General features: G+C 42.7%; 1 protein-coding gene across 1 annotated transcript in view; it reads right to left on the bottom strand.

Annotated features, from left to right (window-relative positions):
- Positions 1–20517, bottom strand: part of THAP5 (THAP domain containing 5) — a 106161-nt gene that overhangs the window by 17044 nt on the left and 68600 nt on the right. Inside the window, exon 2 of the mRNA XM_086919426.1 lies at positions 9325–9517. Within this exon, the coding sequence (XP_086775552.1) occupies positions 9325–9517 (193 nt within the window). The remainder of the gene's footprint in view (positions 1–9324; positions 9518–20517) is intronic.

Below are 20517 nucleotides of genomic sequence, written 5' to 3'. Positions count from 1 at the left end.
TAGGGGGGTCAAAAAGCAAGGATTGAATGAGCCACAGCACCGCGGAGTTAAGACAAAGCCATAACAGAGACAGTGCGAGGCGCGGGGCAAATGGGAGCAGAACAACAGAGTCCCAGACCACACCGCCCGCCCCCCCTATTGACACTTGGCTCGCTAAGGCAGAGCCTAACCAGCCCCAAAAGAGACCGGGGGAAGGAAGGGGAGAGGTACAAAAAGCCCCAGAGTCTGCTAGCGCAGGACCACCACCAAGGACCCACTTCCCTGCAACAGCAGGAACCACTTACCTGAAGACGCATCTGGAGAGAAATGACGCGCAGAACTAAAAAAACAGGCTGTTGGTTGGGCCGGCGCGCCTCTTATAGAGGTCAGGTGGTAATGGGTCGGCCATCTTGGGAAGGGATGGGAGGCATGGGAGGCTAACTTTTTGCTTTGGAGGGTTCTGGTGTGGAGCTGAAGCTCACTATGTAAGTCATGTGGCGAGGAAGACTAACGAGGAGGTAATAGTAATTTCTGAGCCTGCCACAATGTTTTACTCAGAGGTAAATTTTGCGTGCGGATACACTCTTCCAAGAGACCCATTCATAAAATTGGCTGCTCCTAACTTCAAATTAAATTGCCTGTTCTAAGTCGGAGGCTTGCCAGTTGTTTCTGTATTCAGTATCACTTGTCCCAGAAAATCTCTCTTCTTTAGTCCTGCATCATCTTATGCTCTTATTTCACTATTTTTTTCTGATATTGAATTTCATGTGGGTTGAAATGTTGTCAACCAGTTCAGCCACAAAGAGTAACAAATATTGATTCAATAGGCATTTGACTGTTGCTTGACTCTCGGCTCAGCTGTTTTGACTATCCTTGTTTGTCAAGGGCTGGTCATTTATTATTGTGAAATGCTTTGATTTAATTCAGAGGATTTGCTGTTTGCTGGTCCACCTACTGCACTGAGCACTTTCCTACCTTTTTAGGTCTGGCAATAGCCAAAACCGTATAATTTAAATAAAATTAAATGTGTAGTATATTTACTGTAAGGGGCTTTCATGCACCTCTCTTCATTCATTTGTCTGTTGTTGTGTCATACACATTTTGCTTCCACCCACAGTAGTTTACAGAATGGGGCAATGGGTTGGCCGGCATCAGCTACTGGTTAACTTCACTTTGAGTGATTGCATTTTGATCTGTCTCAATGAGCATATCCGCACACAAGGTAGTTCCCTTCCGTGCCAGTGTTTCTGTTTATACTTTATAATTACTTTAGTAATGCCTTTGTGTTCAGAGCCGGAGGTGAAATAAAGACCTTTCTATCAGATGTGAGCACACGTTACATTCCACGCTTTATGAGTTCCTGTCGCCTGCCAATGCTGTTCTAAAATCCGTTTGAAGTCATTTGTTTATCAGATTGCTGGTATTTCACAACATAACAGAATGCATTCTTCTGAAACTGTTATGTATTAGGTTATTCTTTTTTAACTATGTATGCAGTACCTTAACCGGAAGCTTCAATTTTATACGTGTGAATTGATAGGTGGACAATTCAATTTACGTTTATTCTTGACTCAATTTCACCAATGGTTCTAAGGAACTTTGCCCAGGAAGAAAACAAGACTGTATCTTGTTTAATGTGCTGCACTTTAAAAAAAATATATATTCTCGTTTCTTTCTGCCCTTCTTCCTTTCTTTCCTTCCTGCTCACCTGCCTTCCTTATTTATTTGTTTCCTTCCTTTAATTGTATTTCTTTCTGTTCTCCTTTCTTTCTATCTTTCTTTCCATCTTTCTTGCCTTCTATCCTTCTTTCCTTCATTCTTTGCATCTTTCTTGCCCTCTTTCTTTCTTTGTTTTGATTCCATCTTTCCTTCCTTTTTCTTTTCTTCTTTCCTTCCTTATCATTCTTTGCTTCTTCCATTTAATCTTTCCTGCCTTCTTGCTTTCTTTTCATTCTTTCTTTCCAGCTCTTTCCTTCCTCCCTGCTTTCTTTCCTTCTTTTTCTTGCTTCCTTTCCTGTCTTTCTTCCCTTACTTTTTTCTTTCCTCCTACCTTTTCCCCTTTTCTTTCCTTCTTTCTGTCTTTATTTCATTCTGTATTGCTTGTTTTCTTTCTTTCTTGCCTTCTTTCTCTAATCTTTTTCTCATGCATTCTTTCTTTTTTCATGCCTTCACTTTCTCTCTTTCCTTCCTTTCTTCCAATAGCAGAATGATTGTCTTTTTATATCTGTCTTAGCCAAGACCTTAAGACTTTAGTAAAAGTATGCGTACCGCTGTTAGACTTGGCCCTTTTTGCAGGGTCATCCCAGAACTTTTTGTCTTCCTCCTATATTTTTCCTGACCTGTTGTTGGTGGTTTTATGTCTTGGGGGACTTTATCACTGCTGATCAGTGCTAAAGTGCATGTGCTCTCTCATGTAAACTTGGTAAGATTGGTCAACACCTGTTTGGCACATTTAATTTACCCTTGCATCCCTTGTTCAATGGTGCCCATATACCCAGGGCCTGTAAATTAAATACTACTGGTGGGCTTGCAGCGCTGCTTGCGCCACTCACCGAAGTAGCCTTTCAAACTTGTTTCAGGCCTCTACCACTGCAGGGCCTGTGCGCACCGTTTACTGCAGCTGAGACGTGGCATATAAAGTGGTTACCATGTCTGCAACTCCCCTTTTACTACATTTCAGTCAACCCTAAGGTAGGCCTTGGCTAGCCCTATGGACAGAGTGCGGTGTAGATAAAAGGTAGGACATGTGCCTTAACTGTGTGGCATGTCCTTGTAGTGATAAACAGCCTATTTGGTTTCTCACTGCTGTGAATCTGCCCTCTCATAGGTTTGCATTGGGGAATCCCTGCTATGTGCTTCAGTGGTAATTCCTGACATGAGAGGGGTAACGCGACCATGTTTAGTATGTTTGGAAAAGAAGTTATAAATCCTGCTTATTGGCGAAAGCAGATTTATTATTACTATTTTAGAAATGCCACTTTCAGAAGTAGGCATTTCTGTGTGCTATGTGTCTTTGTGCCCTGCCTGGATGTGTACTGACCATCTAGTTTTGACTGACAGGCAAGAGGGGATGTGCATTAAATCCAGCCAGTCCCTGGAGGGGTTGGGGTGTGTTCTGCCCTGCCTGGGTGACTCAGCACTAGGCTGAATAGACCATGGCTGAATTTAGAGTAGCAGGAGGAGTTCTCCCTTGCACTTGGACAGGCCTGGCCTGTATTTGGAGTGGTGAGAAGAGTAGCCCCTGCAGCTGAATAGGGCTGTGCCTGACTTCCACAATGATGGCTCTGCTCCCCTGTGGTGTGTCTGAGGCCAAGGCTTACACTGTGAATAGGGGGTGTTGTACACTTGGAAATGTATTTTTAAGTGCCCCCAGAACAAAGACATGTGGAGTATAAGTGACAGGGCTGTAACCCCATGTGAGAAGAAAAGACACTGCGTGGGAGCAGAGGACTGCTGTGTGCTAGTAGGAACTGCCATCTGGGACTCCCTATTTGTGGGACTGAACCTTCTGCCTGCTGGGCAGCCGAAGAAACCCTGTGTCCTGGCCTGTCTGTGCCCTGGGCACTGGCCCAGGGATTTACCTGGGCTCTGCGACTGGTCCAGGGTATTTGTAAAAATATAGCATGCTGTGAGCGCTTTTACTGTAAGGCACTAGCGTGTGCTCTAAGCAAGTGCGTGGGGAATGCTGTGTGGGGGCTGGAGGGTGCTCTCTCTTTCCTTGATGCTTGCCACAACAACAAGTTGAAAGAGCGTGAGGAGCGCTTTGTATTATTTGAGCAGTCCAGAGAGTTGGCAATTCACGGCGCTGCCGCACCTCAGCGCGACCCCAGGAGGTTGCCACTGCAACAAGGGAGCCGCAATGGAAACTTGCCCCCCCTCCCCTCGGGTTGCTGAAGCAACCAGGAGTTTGATGAGTTCAGGTGCAAGCAAACAGGGCTACCTCACCAACCACAGCCACGCCCAGCATGGTATTCGGCAGTGCCTGGAAGAGGCTGGGCGCGAGGGAGGCAGCAACGGAGCTGGGCTTCTGCAGTTAGGCTTCCCAGGAGCCACGCTGTCCGGAGTTAGGGAGAGCGCTGCATTGTTAAGAGAGGGAGAGTAACGAGCCTGTCTTTGCGAAGAGAGTAGCAAGTCCTGCTAGCAGCATTGTCGCCAGCAGCTGCCCACAGCACTGCTGGTAGCAGAGAAGGAATGAAGTTTCCAGTTCAGCGGATGATAGAGACCGAGGTAGGTTTCCACTGCAATATTACCAACTCATTTGAAGCCAGAAGCTACACTGCATTCCTGCTGGGCTGCTGCGGCCATTCCTTAGGCAGAGGGTACTGAGTGAAGTCTCCCCGCCACCGGTGGGAAGGAGGTGTTTTCTTCCCGCTTCAATCCCTTGCCCTTTTGATGTCCAGGAGGACAGGATGTCCTGGCATGGCAGTGGCAGGATAACAAGCGTCCGGAGTGGGTGTGTATAATGAAGGGGGCTTGGTAACCTGTGCAAGCTAGGAGTAATTACTCTGTCATTTGTGCAGTAATGGGGGTATGCCTATGGTTGGCATGAGGTTCCAATTGTGGGCACTCTCCAAGTGTGTATTATAATGTACCGTAATGTGATGGTCATTTTCACTATGTGCATTGTGAATGATGTGTTTACATACAGTTTTATGCATAAGGCAATCCCACCAGTAGCTACTGGTCGCCCTAACTGTAATGGTTATGGCCGTGGCCCGATTGGCCAAGTGATTTATGTTATCCCTGTGAAGTCATGACAAGTGCCTGGGGGCACAATGATATATATGTGACTGTGATTTAATGTGTTTTTATGGATAATTGAAAGGATATTTTAATATAGCCTTGTGTGGAGTATCTTTTGTGGTGTCCCTAGTGTTTCACTACTGTGTGAGTCTGTTGCGCAAACGCTTTATTCAATGCCTCTGAGATAAGCCTGACTGCTCTGCCAAGCTACCAAGAGGATTGAGCAGGGGTTATCTTCAGTGTGTAACTCCCTTGCCCTGACTAGAGTAGTGGGTACTACCTAGCTTAGGTGCATACCCTAGCGAACCAGAAACCCCATTACTAACAATGGCATAATTATTTATAGGGGCTTTTACGCACACTTCATCCATTTGTCTGTAGGTAGGGCATTCACATTTTTCTCCAACCCTAAAGAGTATGCATCAAGGGGCAATGCGTTAGCCAACTTCAACCATTGGCTTTCTTCACTATGAGTTATGGGATGCAGCCCTTTCACATTGATCAAATCCATTCACAAAGTAGTTCCCTTCAGTGCCAGGAAGTACTAAGGCAATGTGCGCTTTTTTGAGACAAAAAAACATTTTTGCATTCAGGTAATGCTTATTTTTAGAATGACAATCTCCCAGTAGCTTCCCAAACAATAAGGTTTTGCAAAAACCATGACAAAACAAAACAAGTATCGCCAAAGGATGACTGACAATGGTTGGCCTATTGGTTTTGCCAATGCTTGTTTCATAATGCTCTTCTGATGAATATTATAATTGTGTCATTTGACTTGGTAATATAAAACACCTTTTTTATCTTCTTAATAATGAAAATTATCTATGAGTGATAACAATTATACCACTCTAACTCGGTTGGATGAATAATAACACCCCCCAGACCACTGCTTAAATGAATTTCATATTTCCCTGCACTAACTCACCACTAATTCTTTTTGGTTCCAGAGTAGCATACTACTCACAGAAAAGTCCTTCGACCCCTCGTCAGAAGTTGTAAGCGCTATATAAATGCAATTAAAATTACTCATTATATTAAACGGTTACCTCTTAGGAACATTGCTATAATTCCGATTTAAAGACCTGGCCTCAGCATCTATAATTAGAGTGACCACCTCACTCCAAGTCATTAAGGACACCCGCTCCAGTACTGTACTTTAAACTTTCAAAATGACTGTTTTCAGGTGCATTTATCTATTAATTCAATTGTACCATTACAAGACTACAACACCCCCTCAGAATATGTTTGGTTATCAAACAAATGTTCAGCACTGGAAACATCGTCCATAATGACCTGGCAGATGGTGGTCGTCCTATGTATAATGCCCATACTGGATATTAGGCCCTATTATGAGGCATCTCGACCTTCTTACTCTATTTGTAAGAATGACTAGCATATGAACTCTGGCAAGTGATTTGATTTAAGATTAGACAACTCCCAGAGTGCACATGGATCCCATGCCTTCGTTAGAATTCCTAAGACCGACCTTCCATGGTGCAAAATCTCTGTGATTGTGAGCATCAAGCATCATTACCTCTCAGTCTGGGAGAACCAAGGGGATATTTGGCTTCTTCTTCATCACAGAGGGATGAGCCACCAGACTCTGTGATGAAGATGAAGAGAGAAAAATGTAGAATAAGTAACAGACAGTGTATTTTTGCAGGATGCCTGTGTTAACTGCTGGGTTACACTGAGATTTCACTCATGGTTCTGTTATCATCTCAATCAATACCTTTATAAAGGGCTCTGAAGTTTTAACTTGGGTTCTTTGTTAGATAAGGATAGATCCAAAGCTATGATTACCTTTGTGACACATGAACAAATGTTTTCTCTCCAGAAGAAGGTGAGGGGAACTGGAAATTCACAATTTGGGGAGTAACTAATTGCAACAGCAATTTGAAATTATTTATACAAATCCATATCTGAATGCTTAGTGGGTCATAAGTCATATATCTAACTATTGTCATCTTTGTCTCCTTCTGAGCCTGTGGCGCCTGATACGGAATGGGGGTGGCGGGGCGGGTGAAAAGAAACAACACACACAAAAGCCAATCCAAAGTTAGGGAGGAGTCAGACCCCACAAAGTACATACAACAGATACCCTGACAGCACAAGTGATGTCTAGGCTTGACCTAAAAAAGAAACATTGCCTGACGGTCAAAACCACAACTGTCTGTTATATGCCAGATGGCCAATGTAAATAAATTCCAATCGGTGATGCATAAGTGAGCTCATAGTAACCTGAATTCTAGAAAAAAGACACCACTTTGTGTAACGACAGGAATAAAATATTGGTGTTGTTTTCCTTTTCTTGTGTACAATACATCTATATACCAGTTATGATTGCATTCAACAATATTTTCAGTTCCTTCGAATGTATCTGAGAACAGTGAGCACACTTTTGCAGCACAAGAAAATCGTATAACAAAACAAATTTTTTATTACACAACAGAAAAGTAGAGTAAGATTTGGTTGTTTCTGGAGTGTAACTCGGGAACTTTTTTTATTTCTGAAGGACTTTCGTCTAATACAGCACCATTTAAGCAGCCCCTCATGAATAATAAAATGAGCACAATATCCTCTGATAGCCACAATGAAAATCCAAAGTGTCCTCAATCTCTGCACTGAGAACTCCCGGGAGCCAATCAAATAATGCATTTTAGGGGGAAGATACGGACATCACACTAAAATGCATTAGCCAAAGTCCAAAGTCAAAGTAAGTTTATTGCATTGATAATAAAAAATCATTGCATGTGAAGCTCAAAACGTGCTAGCATTTCGTGCAACGTGCTAGATGACTTCTACTAAACAGAGGAATAAATACATAATTCATAAGGTGTAAATTGTCTTGTCAGTTTCTAGAGCTCTGCTTCCTTTTTTCTTACTGATCTCCAACAAAATTGATAAAATCATTGCATGTAAAGCTCGAAAGTGATAACAATTTGTACAACGTTTAACACAAACTTCAGGTTTAAAAGAGGAATACATACATAAGTGAATCATCTGATTTCCAGGTAGGGCGTTAGTTAACCCCCTGCTGTGTGGTTGGTACTTGGCAGGCACCTTACCTTTATTACAGTTGATAATGTCAGTCAAAGTTGACGCAATGACTGTAATAATGAAATCCCTCCCCAGGGTGCGAAAACTACACAACGCGTACATATACACAATCCAACTGTAGGGTTCGTCTAGGTGAAGTCACTCAACAACATTCCCTCCTTTAATGATAGAGTTACAAAATGGCACACACAGTTTTTAATGTTTTGTTTACAATTATTAAAGACAAATAGCAAAAATGTTTTGCATGACTGTACAAAGATTTTTTAAGGTTTCCCACATGAGCCATTTTTCTTTTATTCGTTTTTTCATCAGGTTGGATTCTGAACAACGAGAATCTGCGCGTGACCCGGTCTGCCTCCCTTGGGAGGCATCACGCTGACAATAAGTCTCGCTGGCGCGACCTAAAAAGGTGGTCACACAAACCAATGAATTCTGCTACTTTTGCTTTTCATCAAATAAAGGTTGAATGCCTCAAATAAAGATGAAATGCTGGTGAGATGGATAGAATCCCGCACTTCCTACTTCGTCCACAGTATTTTAATTTTCACTCTTACAGTGAGGTAGAGCAGGTCTCCTGCTATAATCTCCAGTTCTGATCACCTGTAGACGGTCTATGCACCATTATACAGGTCCCTTATATTTCTAGCCTGGAAGGACAAGGTACCAGTAAAGGTGCTACTTTGAATCAGGGAAGCAAGCAGGTCACTCATCCAGATGCAGCCACTGGCAAGGCTGATACTAGAATAGGGCCCAAGAGGTCTTTCAAGTCAGGATCATTACAGCTCATCTCGTCTGAAAGCAATCCCCAGACCTACAGACCACCAGGGAAATCAGAGTGCAGGGAAGGTGGATGCTGGCAATAAGGGACACCGTGAAGATTCGGGAGGATAACGGCTGAGAGATGGAAAAAAGAGAGAGGAAGGTGGGTGACAGTGGAGCAGTAGAGAAAAGGATAGCACTGGACCTAGCAGGCAACGTGGCTAAGACAAGGAAGATAAATATGCTTGTGAGACAGAGAAGAGGAGAGTTAAAGGCAGGTGAAATGTACAGTGGGAAAACCAAAGTCAGAGAGAGGACGACAGTGCATAGAGGGCTGAGGACTAAGTGAGACAAAGGTGAAGAGCGGTATTAAGAGGAAGGAAATACTACAAATAAAATAATTAAGCCACACAAGCTACTACTTTTTGTCCAAAGCAACATCAAAAATTTAGAGACATAGGAGTGGAAGTATAAAAATACCACCTGATTGTTACAAATATTACAATGGTATTTCCATTCTACACCACATTTAACTTGTAACTTTGACACTAAACACAGAAAGCGCCGGCATATACTCTATGTACTTTTATTTTCAAGGTGGAAATTATTTGTTCAGCTACTATAGATATTTTACAGCCCTTTGTGGGAGACATAAATAGTTTCCAATCCTAGAAGTTCTTACTTTCCTACTGGGACATTTTTCATACACTTTTCACACAAATACTAATAGAAGGTAGTGATCAGCATTTCAATATACCTGCCAAAAAGAAATTACTAGGTTACCTGTAGATTTTGCGGAAAAGAAAAAATGGTTGGAACAGCGTTTTGCTTCAAATATCGTATTCCCCATCTCACATCAAATAAGTCCAAGGTAAAATGGTCACTACACAAAAAGTGATGTTTAGATGGCGACCAGCTGCCTCGCTTCATATTCTGTAGCCATAGGCGAAGTCGTTTCCCATCATGGATCGGAAAGCTTAACAAAATTAAACAAAATAATATTTGTCAAGCAGGCACATTAAAGAAAATGATGCATACATGCCAAGATACAATGAACACTCTGTTCTGTGCAAGCAAACATGCTATAATCTATACAGAGCCATCACTATTTAAGGCATTAACAATACCGGCGTGTGCGTGTCCCCTTGTTTCCAAGTAATCTGGAGGGCGGTATAAATGTTTACATTCGAGAACTAGCAAGCTCATCAACGCTGATTTTGACTGCAACACATTCTCCTTCCAAAGCATCCTGGAAACAGTCCTGATGGTGCCTTAGAGAAAAGGAACTGACCTGGAAAGCAGACCTTTTTTGGCCACACTGGAGCTGTATGCAGAGTTTGGCAAAAAACTGCAGAAAAGCGAATAGGTTAGAGCCATCTGTTTTTAGTTTCGCACTGACAGCATAGCTGTCATCAGACATTATCTGATCAACCTAAAAAAAGAGCTTTGAGAAGCACTACCAGGAGCAGGGCTTTGGCTCTGTCCACATGTTGGTAGCAAGGAGTACATGTTTTGATTGGACATAAGTTGTGTATTTCCACCAAAGAAAGCGCTGGCCTTCATGCAGCTGTGATCATTTTGATTATTTATCTAGCTACCTGAGCTTTAACTTTCAGGGGCACACACTACAGTGCATTGGTATTGAAATGTCTTGCATAACTAGTTATTGTATGGTGTTTATTTTTCTGTGGAAGCAGCACAGATGTGAGACGGAAAGTAACTAACTTTAGACTTCACAGTGCATATTTACGTTTGAGAGACCAGGACTAAACTAAGCGACATGGTTTTAGGTCTAGACTGACAGTGAAACGGTTACCTGACCTTATGTGATCAACAAAAATAGCTTTCAGACTACTACCTTGAAAGGGGCTTAGGATCCACCCACATATTGTTTCCCTCGAGTACAGGATATGATTAAGACAAATATCTGGACTTCCCCTAAAAAGGATATTTGTATTACACTTTTTGGCGCAAGGCAAAGTTTATACCCAATACAGCAGAACTGAATAGGTTACGGTAGAGGCCTGATCTCTTTATTATGAAATGTTATTTTAAAGTCACTAGACCAACATATTTATTGTGAAAAGCATATGCTAAATTCGATAGGCATTTAAGTGTGGATTGTTATTACTCTATATTAAAGCCTACAAATAGGTTGTTAGTTACAATGAATCTCAACGATTACTGAAGTAGGCATTGGTTTTTGGTTTGGTCATCTTAACAAAAGCAATGCAACAAGATGTAAACCCCAGGCTAGTAGGTAAACATAGGGACTCAGACTGATGAAATGGTACTGTAAATAAGGAGCACAAATGGAGAAAGAGCAAGGACAATGCAGACAGGGGAACGTTCAAATCAGCCCTGAAATGCTACCACCAAATAATCCGGCCAACCAAATGCACCGCTCTAGCAGACCGCATCGATGGCAGAACAAACATATGCGACGAAATCTTAACCATTGTGAAGCATTGCAAACACCCCCTCACAGGACCTCTGCAACAATCCCACTCAATTCTTAAGTAGCACAACCACTGCCATTTACAGCAACTTCAACCCGCAACTGCACCCAACACACCTAGCCAAATATCTCCCGACGTTATCCGAAGAACCCATTCTGAATGCCTCCACCTCTTCTGCGACCTTCCTAGATGCTTGGAAACATGCTACTATTCTCCCATTGCTGAAGAAATAGTCTGTGGACCTTCAACGGTATCGAATACAGACCAATCTCCCTGTTACTATTGTTGGCCAAGCACTTATAGAAAATCATCAATAGATGTCTCAATGAATACATGAACCAGCAACTCTTTGATACCCCTCAGTCTGGCTTCAAAGCAAATCACAGAATGGAAACTGCCTTCATCGCCGCCATAGATGACATCTGTATAATTCTAGATGAAGGAGACGCTGAGGCCCTCATTCTCCAGGACCTCTGCGCAGCTTTTGACTTGGTATCCAATCTCATGCTCATACATGTCTCAATAGAAGCAAACTGGAAAATGGGAACACTCTCTATGCAGGGATCAAAAACAAATTCACTAGAAGGCTGTGGACCATTCAGAACTCGGCTGCCAGAATCATTCTCAACCTCCCATGCTGCACTCACATCATAGCACACCTGATGGAGCTCCACATACACAAAAGAGTGCATTTCAAACTCCTAGCCCACACTTTCAAGACAATACCGAACACTGGCTCACCATAGCTCAAAAATCACATCTGCTTTCACTAACCTTCCAGACACCTCTGCTCATCCAGACTCCTACTTGCACCCAGCCCAAGGACACCTAAAACCATATTGAGTAGTCGAGCAATTTCCTATATCGCTCCTGAACGTGTTGACAGACCTGTCACTACACATAAGTGCCTCCTACTCATTTCTTGAATTCCACATGAAGATGAAGACTTGGCATTTCGAGCAGTACCACTAGGGCCTAGGTTTAGCTAGACTCACACCTGCTCAAGGCCACCATTCACTCCCAGGTGATAATGTACTCTACAAATCTGCATAGCAAAACAAACATAATTGTGATAAATTGTGGCTATGGATGGCTTCCTTTGAGAGAATCCTTGTTAGGCCTTCTTAGCAGAGATAGTATTTTGCTCACCAACTGTCTTTTTGTATACATTCTAATTTTACGAATATGTGTCAGATGAGTGTCTTGTGGAAAAGCTTATGCTCACAATTAGGCCTACATTGGTTATGGTGGAAAGGTATATGCCTCTTTGGTGCCCTGGAAATTGTATGTCTGGTGCCATAAGCCTGGTCTGCTTATTATGAAACATTATGACATAGGCAATTGGTCTAGCTTATTAATTGTAAAAAGCATATTTTAAAGCTAATAAACCTTTATCAGTAGTTTGGTATCAGATTATGTTGCAGGCGATAGGTGGGAAACAACACTTACAACGCAACTTTTACAACGCAACATCCATTACAACGCATGCCATTGTCAGTTTATGTGCACTTGAATAGGTCGTAGCTGGATAAAGTGTAAAGCCAATGCTAAAGGGTATAGACTTTATCAGTTCATTGGAAAAGTCTTGCCAAATTTCTTAGGGTTGATCTGTTTATTATGAAACGTTATTACAAAGCCAGGAGGCCTGATGTGCTTATTGTGAAAAGCATGTATTAAAGGCAATAGGTTTTTAAGGATAGATTGTTATTACACTGTGCGAACACCTGTAGCTAGGTATTTTAATGCATGGAATTTCACAGACTTACATAGTAGGCAAGGGTTTTGGTGTTGATGATTCGCCTGAACAAACTGAGTAGAGAAAATATGCACTAAAATAATCCTGAGGCAGGAGGCGGACAAGTATTAATGTAACTAAACCACTGTGTGGTAGTGCACTTTCATTTACAAAAATCACATTTTGATTGAATGGCCTCTAAATTTACACAGAAATACAGTTTTACTGATAAAACTATATGGCACTCAAATGATGTATGGAAATTGGGTTTCAGTGACTATTTTTAATTTGTGCATCACCAAGTAAAGTGTATTGATTTGTTTTGATCCTATTAAAGTCTTCATTTTTTTTCCTACCAGCTGAACGTTTACAGGTATTTAATTTTGTTGTCTTTTACAAAAAATGACATCCTACAGACTTTTCTTTTAAACTCTCTGTACCCAGGCTAAATTGTCACATAGTTCACTGTACTTTTCATTAGGAAGGGACATACAATGACCAGGAATGGGTGAGAATGTTAGCCTACCCACAGAAGGTATCATGTAACACATGCCTCAAATATATTCAGTTCAACTACCTCCACAAGACCTACCTCACTCCTGAGAAACTTACTACAATGTATGGGGCAGAGCCCAAGTGTTGCCCACAGTGTGCACTAAAGGAGGCAGATTTTTGCCATAGGACCTGGTCCTATGCACAGGAGTTCTGGGCGACAGTAGTATGGAAATTAGATGTGACAGTTCACCACAGTATAACTTGCACTGTAGAGCTGTGCTTGATGAGGCCCCTCCCTAGGCCAAACCCCAAGAAAATGAGGAACAGATTTATTGATTTGGCACAGATACTGGTGTCACGATGGGAGGGTGCTTTTAAGTAAAGGACTAGAGAGGAAGACCTTGTGATTCAGACAGAGTAAGCAAGGGGGATGAGGAGATGGTCCAATGAACCTCTATGGACAAGGTACTGAATGCCTTTGAGAGCCCCAACAAATGGGCTGGTTCTTCTTCCAGTGCCTCAGGGTCGAAAGAGGGCGGCAGGATAGTGTATACTAAAGTGCTCTCTGCCACCATAGTTGCTTTGACTTACTAGTGGGAGTTGGGCGACATCATGTAGGGGATGCGGTACACACCTTTTGTTTGCCAGTGATCAGTATTATCCCATGTGGATAATGCCCAATGCAGCCTCCCTTTGATTCAAGGGGGGAGCTCTTTCACTCTGGCCTCCTAGAGCTTATAAAAGATAGATATAGTTCATATTAGACCACCTAGATTAAACTGTTTGGATTGTTTGGTTCTAATTTACGAGCTTTGTTTTCTTTATGTTTAAAAGGAATGTGTCCTGAACACAAAGGTTTAGCCTCCACAGTGAAAAGGAGGGGTCTGTGTATTTATAATATTGTAAATGTCTCAGCTATGTAGAGCATCATAGATAGACCCGCACATTGTATTTTGTTGGTATATTGATCTCCCATCGACATGGTGGAATTGCTTATGCATTGTATCATTGCACAGTTTGTACAGTCAATAGGCATTTAAGGGTAGATTGCTATTACTCTGAATTAAAGTCTACAGAAAGGTTCGTTTAGTAGGCAAGGATTCTGGTGTTGGTAACCCTCTACAACAAACCATAACTATAGAATATTGTCACGTTATTTTATGGTGAGATGTAATAGTACGAGAGGATATTGGATCCTTTGATTGAATGGTGTTGCTGGCCTGATTTATTATCCATTTAAATAGACATATGTGCACTGAAACCTTGTGGATGAAGAAATACTGGGTTTGCAGTTACAGGTAAGGGTACTCAAACAAATGTGTGTGCATTGCAATGAGATTTTGTACACACAATCGCACACCAGACAGCCACACTGCCCACAAGGACGCCACCCGCAAACATCAACAACTCATCAGAACAGCCAAGAGATCCTCCTTCAAAGCCCGCCTGTTCAACAACGCACACGACAGCAAAGAGCTATTCAGCATAGTGAAGGAACTTTCCAACCCCAGCGCCAACACCAACGACATCCTGCACTCGCAAGATCTGTGCAACTCTCTGGCCACCTTCTTCCATCGCAAGATCGCTGACATCCACGACAGCTTCAACACCCCATCCGCCCCGACCACGGCAGACCTCGCCCCCCCCCGAACACCATGTGCACCTACCACCTGACCTCCTGGGCCCACGTCAACAACGACGAGACACGCAAGGTCATGAACTCCATCCACTCAAGATCACCGTCAGACTCCTGCCCACACCACGTGTTCAACAAAGCAGACACAACCATCGCACCCCAACTACGGAAGATCATCAACACCTCCTTTAAGACAGCGACATTCCCAGAAAGCTGGAAGCACGCAGAAATCAATGCCCTCCTCAAGAAGCCCAAGGTTGACCCAAAGGACCTCAAGAACTTCAGGACCATCTCCCTGCTCCCTTTCCCGGCGAAGGTCATCCAGAAAATCGCCAACATGCAACTAACCCGCCACCTAGAGGACAACAACATCTTAGACCCATCCCAGTCTGGAGTCAGACGAAACCACAACACCGAGACAGCCATCATCGCCCCCACAGACGACATCAGGCCAACACCGCCAAAACCGACCTCTACGAAGGAATGAAGGCCGTCGCCGAATGGATAAGGAGCAGCCATCTGAAACTACACTCAGACAAGACGGAGGTCATCATCCTCTCCCCTACCCCTTCTGCCTGGGATGACTCCTGGTGGCCGACCACACTGGGAACGGCACCAACACCCACGCATCACGCACGTAACCTAGGATTCATCCTCAACTCCTCTCTCTCCATGTCGAAGCAGGTCAACGCCATCTCCTCCTCCTGCTACAACACCCTCCGCATGCTCCGTTGGATCTACAAGTGGATCCTGACCGAAACCAGAAGAACGGTGACCCAAGCCCTAGTCAGCAGCAGGCAGGTCTACGGCAACGCACTCTATGTGGGAATCCCGGCCAAGCACCTACAACGACTACAGCGCATCCAAAACGCGTCCGCCCGCCTGATCCTCAACACCCCACGTCGCAGCCACATCACCCCCCACCTGAGAAACCTGCACTGGCTCCCAGTCAACAAGATGATCACCTTCAAGCTCCTCACCCACGCACACAAAGCTCTCCACAACACCGGACCAGCCTACCTGCACAGCAGACTCAGCTTCTACACCCCCACCCGCCAGCTCCGCTCCGCCAGCCTCGCGCTCGCCGCCGTCCCCCGCATCCAACGAACGACCTACGGTGTCAGATCCTTTTCTTTCTTCGCCGCCAAGACCTGGAACACCGTCCCGTCCGAACTGAGGAAGACCCACGACCTGCTCACCTTCCGACGACTCCTCAAGACCTGGCTCTTCGAGCAGTAGCAGCACCCCCTCCCTTCAGCGCCTTGAGACCCTCACGGGTAAGTAGCGTGCTCTACAAATGTTTGATTGATTGATTGAACAACACAAAGATGTATGCAGGGCACGTTTATAGACAACAATAATGCAATACTATCATTTAACTGTAACATGTACCCAATGAAAATCCCTTGCCACTGGAATGATGCAAGGGCCTGCAAATACTTAAAGGAAACACAAAGACAAACATGCATTTCAACTGAAAAAGTTGAACAATAAGAAGGGTACAGGATATGACCCTGCCTATGCTAGAAGCAAGGGTCAGGTGGAAGTGACATTACTAGACACCAGCCTGCCAAAAAGCAGGAAAGACGCGCACAAGAAAGACACAAAAGCATACTTTCGTTCCTGATTTATAATTCTTAGCATAGAGATATGGCCCATTGGGTTTGGGTGATATTCAGATGGGTCTAGAGTTCTCCTCAGCCACATTTCACAGTTAATTTTATATCAACTGTAGCGTAGCTAATAATTCATATAATGCCAGGGAGTTGAGAGCCATCTATTTTGTGTATAAACATGTCACATCTGAGGTATTTATCAACGAAACCCTAGCTAACGTTTACCATGTGAAAGACTATAACTTGGGTACGCAGGGAGCCAATAGAATAAATAGTAATGAATGTATTCTAAAATGCAGTACAGACTCACTTCCCATTCAACTTTTCTTCCTCCTAGTTCTTAACTTGCTTTTATTTGCTGTATTTTGAAATCTATAAAGAAGACACTAAAACATCAAAGTCCAATATCATGGAAACTGCGGATGAGTATATTTGCTCTGAAATTACAACTTCGGAGCATTATGATTTTCATTTAACTTAAATATTTTGAATGAATATGAAGCAAGTGTTAAACCATGTTGGATTCTTTCGGACACAATATTTTCCTATTACCGAAAATGCTAACATTTTGAAACTGAACTATCACAGAAACAATCGCTGGTGCAGGAAAGAACGCTTCACAGGAGGTGTGAAGCTGATTGAGCACTCTAAAGTCAACCAAAGGCCTTCTTTTGTATAGGGAATACATTTTAAAATTCATGACAAACATATGAACGTATTTAACTTTAATGAACTTTGAACTGTAGTCATAAGACAAGGTGCGCGCCAGGTAAACACTAGGACGTTACGCCCCTATTATAATACCTGGCTGCATTTCAAATTTTACAATTGATCCACGTAATACAGCAGCAGGTTCCAGGGCGACGACTCTTATAAAGAATTGCTTCGGGCGTTGACACATACTTTTCTATGCAGGTGCTCTATTTTGACAACTTAACCGGCTGGTATAGAACAGACTCATTATACAAATATCCAGGCTCAACAGAGGTTGATGAAAATGAGTGGAAACTGGTTCTTAATTAACTTTAATAAACTCGACGAATGCACTGTGCCAAAATTCAAATGTTAGTTTTCTCATTCTTGACTGTTGAAAAATTAAAGGTAACTGCAAATACACATGTTGTAAATAAAATAAAAACTGAACAGAAAGCACTAATAGCAGTAGTTGTGAACTATTAAGTATAGGTGTGTCCGGATCGCATTATTGGAATTAATGTGAAGTCTTATAGTTAGTCTTATAGTTAGTCTTTATAATATATTACCTACTGGCAGCCGCCAGTAGGTAGTTATAGTTAGGATTGGCTACCATAGGAAATCCGCAACATTCTATTGGGAATAACTCTGGCGCCGGTTGAGGAATTTGCGTGTAATTTTCTAAATTGTAGGCCAGCTCTGCTGCGCTCCTTCCTAGGAAGTTTCGGGGGGATTCGTGAAGTGGGGGCTGAGAAAAAAGGGGGGTCCCAAAACGTGTTTTCCTCATGTTAATTTCCATAGGTCGGTCTGATAAGTCTACAGCCCGAACCGCTGAACGGAATTACGCCAAACTTTGCAAAATTGTAGGGACTGGTACACAGATGTGCCTTTGCTATATTTGCTGAAAATTGCTCCAGTGGTTTTTTTGAAAATTAACTTCAAAAACACATATATATCTATATGCGCGCTTCAAACGCTTACAGGTACGCGTACCGGGGAGCGCACCCGGCGCGCTACGGGAGTGCGCGAGCGGAAAGCTGATTGGCTGTCAGGTGTCTGTCAACATTCTAAACAATCCGGAGAGTCCGCCATCTTGTGTCTCGGTAGAATCGAGACACAAGAGGTGAAAAAGAAAGGGGGAAATAATTAAAAGGGGGCAGAGTAGACACCCCCTGACCCCCTAGGTTTTCTGAGGGGGGCCTAGAAGGATTCTTAAGGGCATGTCATGAGGGCGTGTCATGAATGATGTAATATGTGATATCATCAGCAGTGCGGGCGCGCGAGTTATAGTGAGTCCAACTAACTATAACGTGGGAATTTCAATGGTTTTGTGTGAGTAAAATTTTCAGCGAACTATAACTGGTGTTAAACCTATGTTTTTTTCTGTGAATTTCAAAGGTTTTTTAAATGCTAATTCCTAAGTATAACGATTGTGAAACCTATGGTTTTTTTCTGTGAATTTAAATTTAATACAACTGCACAATCTGCTAAAAATATTGGTCCTCAGAATCTTGCATCTTTTTTGCAGTATTTTCTGTCATCCAAACAGAGAGATTTATTCGTTTTCAAATAACGACAGGTCTCTGGCAATGAAAGTATGCCAAAAACCCTTTTCACAATCTCTTCACCCTAAAAGGTTAAGGGCAGAGAAGAAAAGGGGCCTGCAAGAATAAGATAGAAAGTCAGGGAGTGTTATTGGTACAGTAAGGAGGCCTGACATGGAATTAAGACTAGCCATCTTTTGTATTCGGCACCAAGAATTTTGATAGCGTCATGCCACTGGTTTCTGAGCACACATTTGGGCTCTGGCTTTTATTGTTTTAAAGATCTAGAAGGGAGGGAAGGTACAAAACAACCACCTCAGACCCCTTCTTAAGAAGTCAGCATTCCATTGCAACCCACTCCACATAACTCTTAAACTCTGAAGTAACCAAAAGATGAATAGCAGTATCCTACAAAACTCAGAAATAAAGAATTGCACATTGTAACAAATGTTCTTTTTCTGCATGGTCATTCAGAATTTTTACCTTTTACCTTTTTTCTGGATCCTATTTTCTAGCTTTACAACAGTATGCATGTTGCCACTGCTAAACAATGGAACCTCTAAATTATGGGCTCTACATTGGAACTCTCTATTTGGCCTATGTAACCTCTCTATAAGTCATTGTAAATTACACCTCATTTGCACCTATGTCATGAAAAGTTAAATATATGTGGGCAGCAGTCTATTTACATCACCTACACATACAACAAAAATCGGACTGTCAGGAGCATCACTATGATCCGATTAGGATGTAGTTTAAATGTGCTGCAGAGATACATGACAGGACAAATGCCTTTGCTCTGTAGAAAAAAAAATATTTTTATATAGTCATGTCAACCCTAAAAGTGTGCTATGTAAGCCCACAGGGCAGGGTGCTAATATATAAACATAGAGCACACTACATAACGGTGTTAGTGTGCCCTCACAGTGAAATATAACCCCAAAACTATTCCACTGGTGACAACTGGGTCCCGCCATTTTGAAACAGGGGTAATTTTAAAGTAAGGCAAAGAGAAAGTGCTGGAAAGGGAGGTGAAAGGACTGCAAGAAAAGTATTAGGATTGGGAGGTAGAATGGTCAAGCGGTTGGCCTCCTGTTTATTTGGTTCAAGAATGCAAAAATCAGAAGAAGTCCTGACTCCAAACTAAACCGGACAAGACGCTGCAGGCAACCAGACTAGGAGAGAGACCTGGTGCCCAAAAGCCTGCCCTGAGGATTTAGGGGCCACAGTACTGACCTGAATTGTTTTTCATACCTCCTGATTGTAAAACCTTTGACCAGAACCAACCGCTTGGGATATTTAACCTCAGCTCTATCGCATTCAGTCACAAATTGCAGCCAAGTCACAGTCTACTGCAAACTGTTGCTTGCCAAAGTGCTGGACTTATTTCTTCTGGCTGCTATATGCCTTCAATCTTTAAAAAGCCATATCTCTCATTCCCATTAACCTATTTTGATAATCATGTTTTTTTCTTATTCATTTGTTCTCCATGTTTCTCTCTTTTTTTTAAATGTCTTTATTGGGTTTTTTCCAAAATTTATAAAATGAGGTGTTTTCTCTAGTTCTTCGTGTTAGGAAATCTCTAATTTGCAGATATTTAAAAAAGTCCCTCCACTCCAGGTGATATATTGCCCTCAAGGTTTCAAACGAGTGTAGCCCTTCATTTACGAAGAGACATCCAAAGTGTGTAATTCCAGTTGTAGTCCATCTCACAATACAGGCTCCACTAAAGATTTCAGGGAGAACCGGGTTATTGCTTAGAGGAGAGTAGAGCGAGAGTCGTCCTATTTTTTTTTTT

This window comes from Lissotriton vulgaris, chromosome 1_1 (genome assembly GCF_964263255.1).
Source record: "Lissotriton vulgaris chromosome 1_1, aLisVul1.2, whole genome shotgun sequence".
Taxonomy (NCBI): domain Eukaryota; kingdom Metazoa; phylum Chordata; class Amphibia; order Caudata; family Salamandridae; genus Lissotriton; species Lissotriton vulgaris.
The sequence above is the reverse complement of the archived record's forward strand: the minus strand, read 5'-3'. Positions and strand labels throughout refer to the sequence as shown.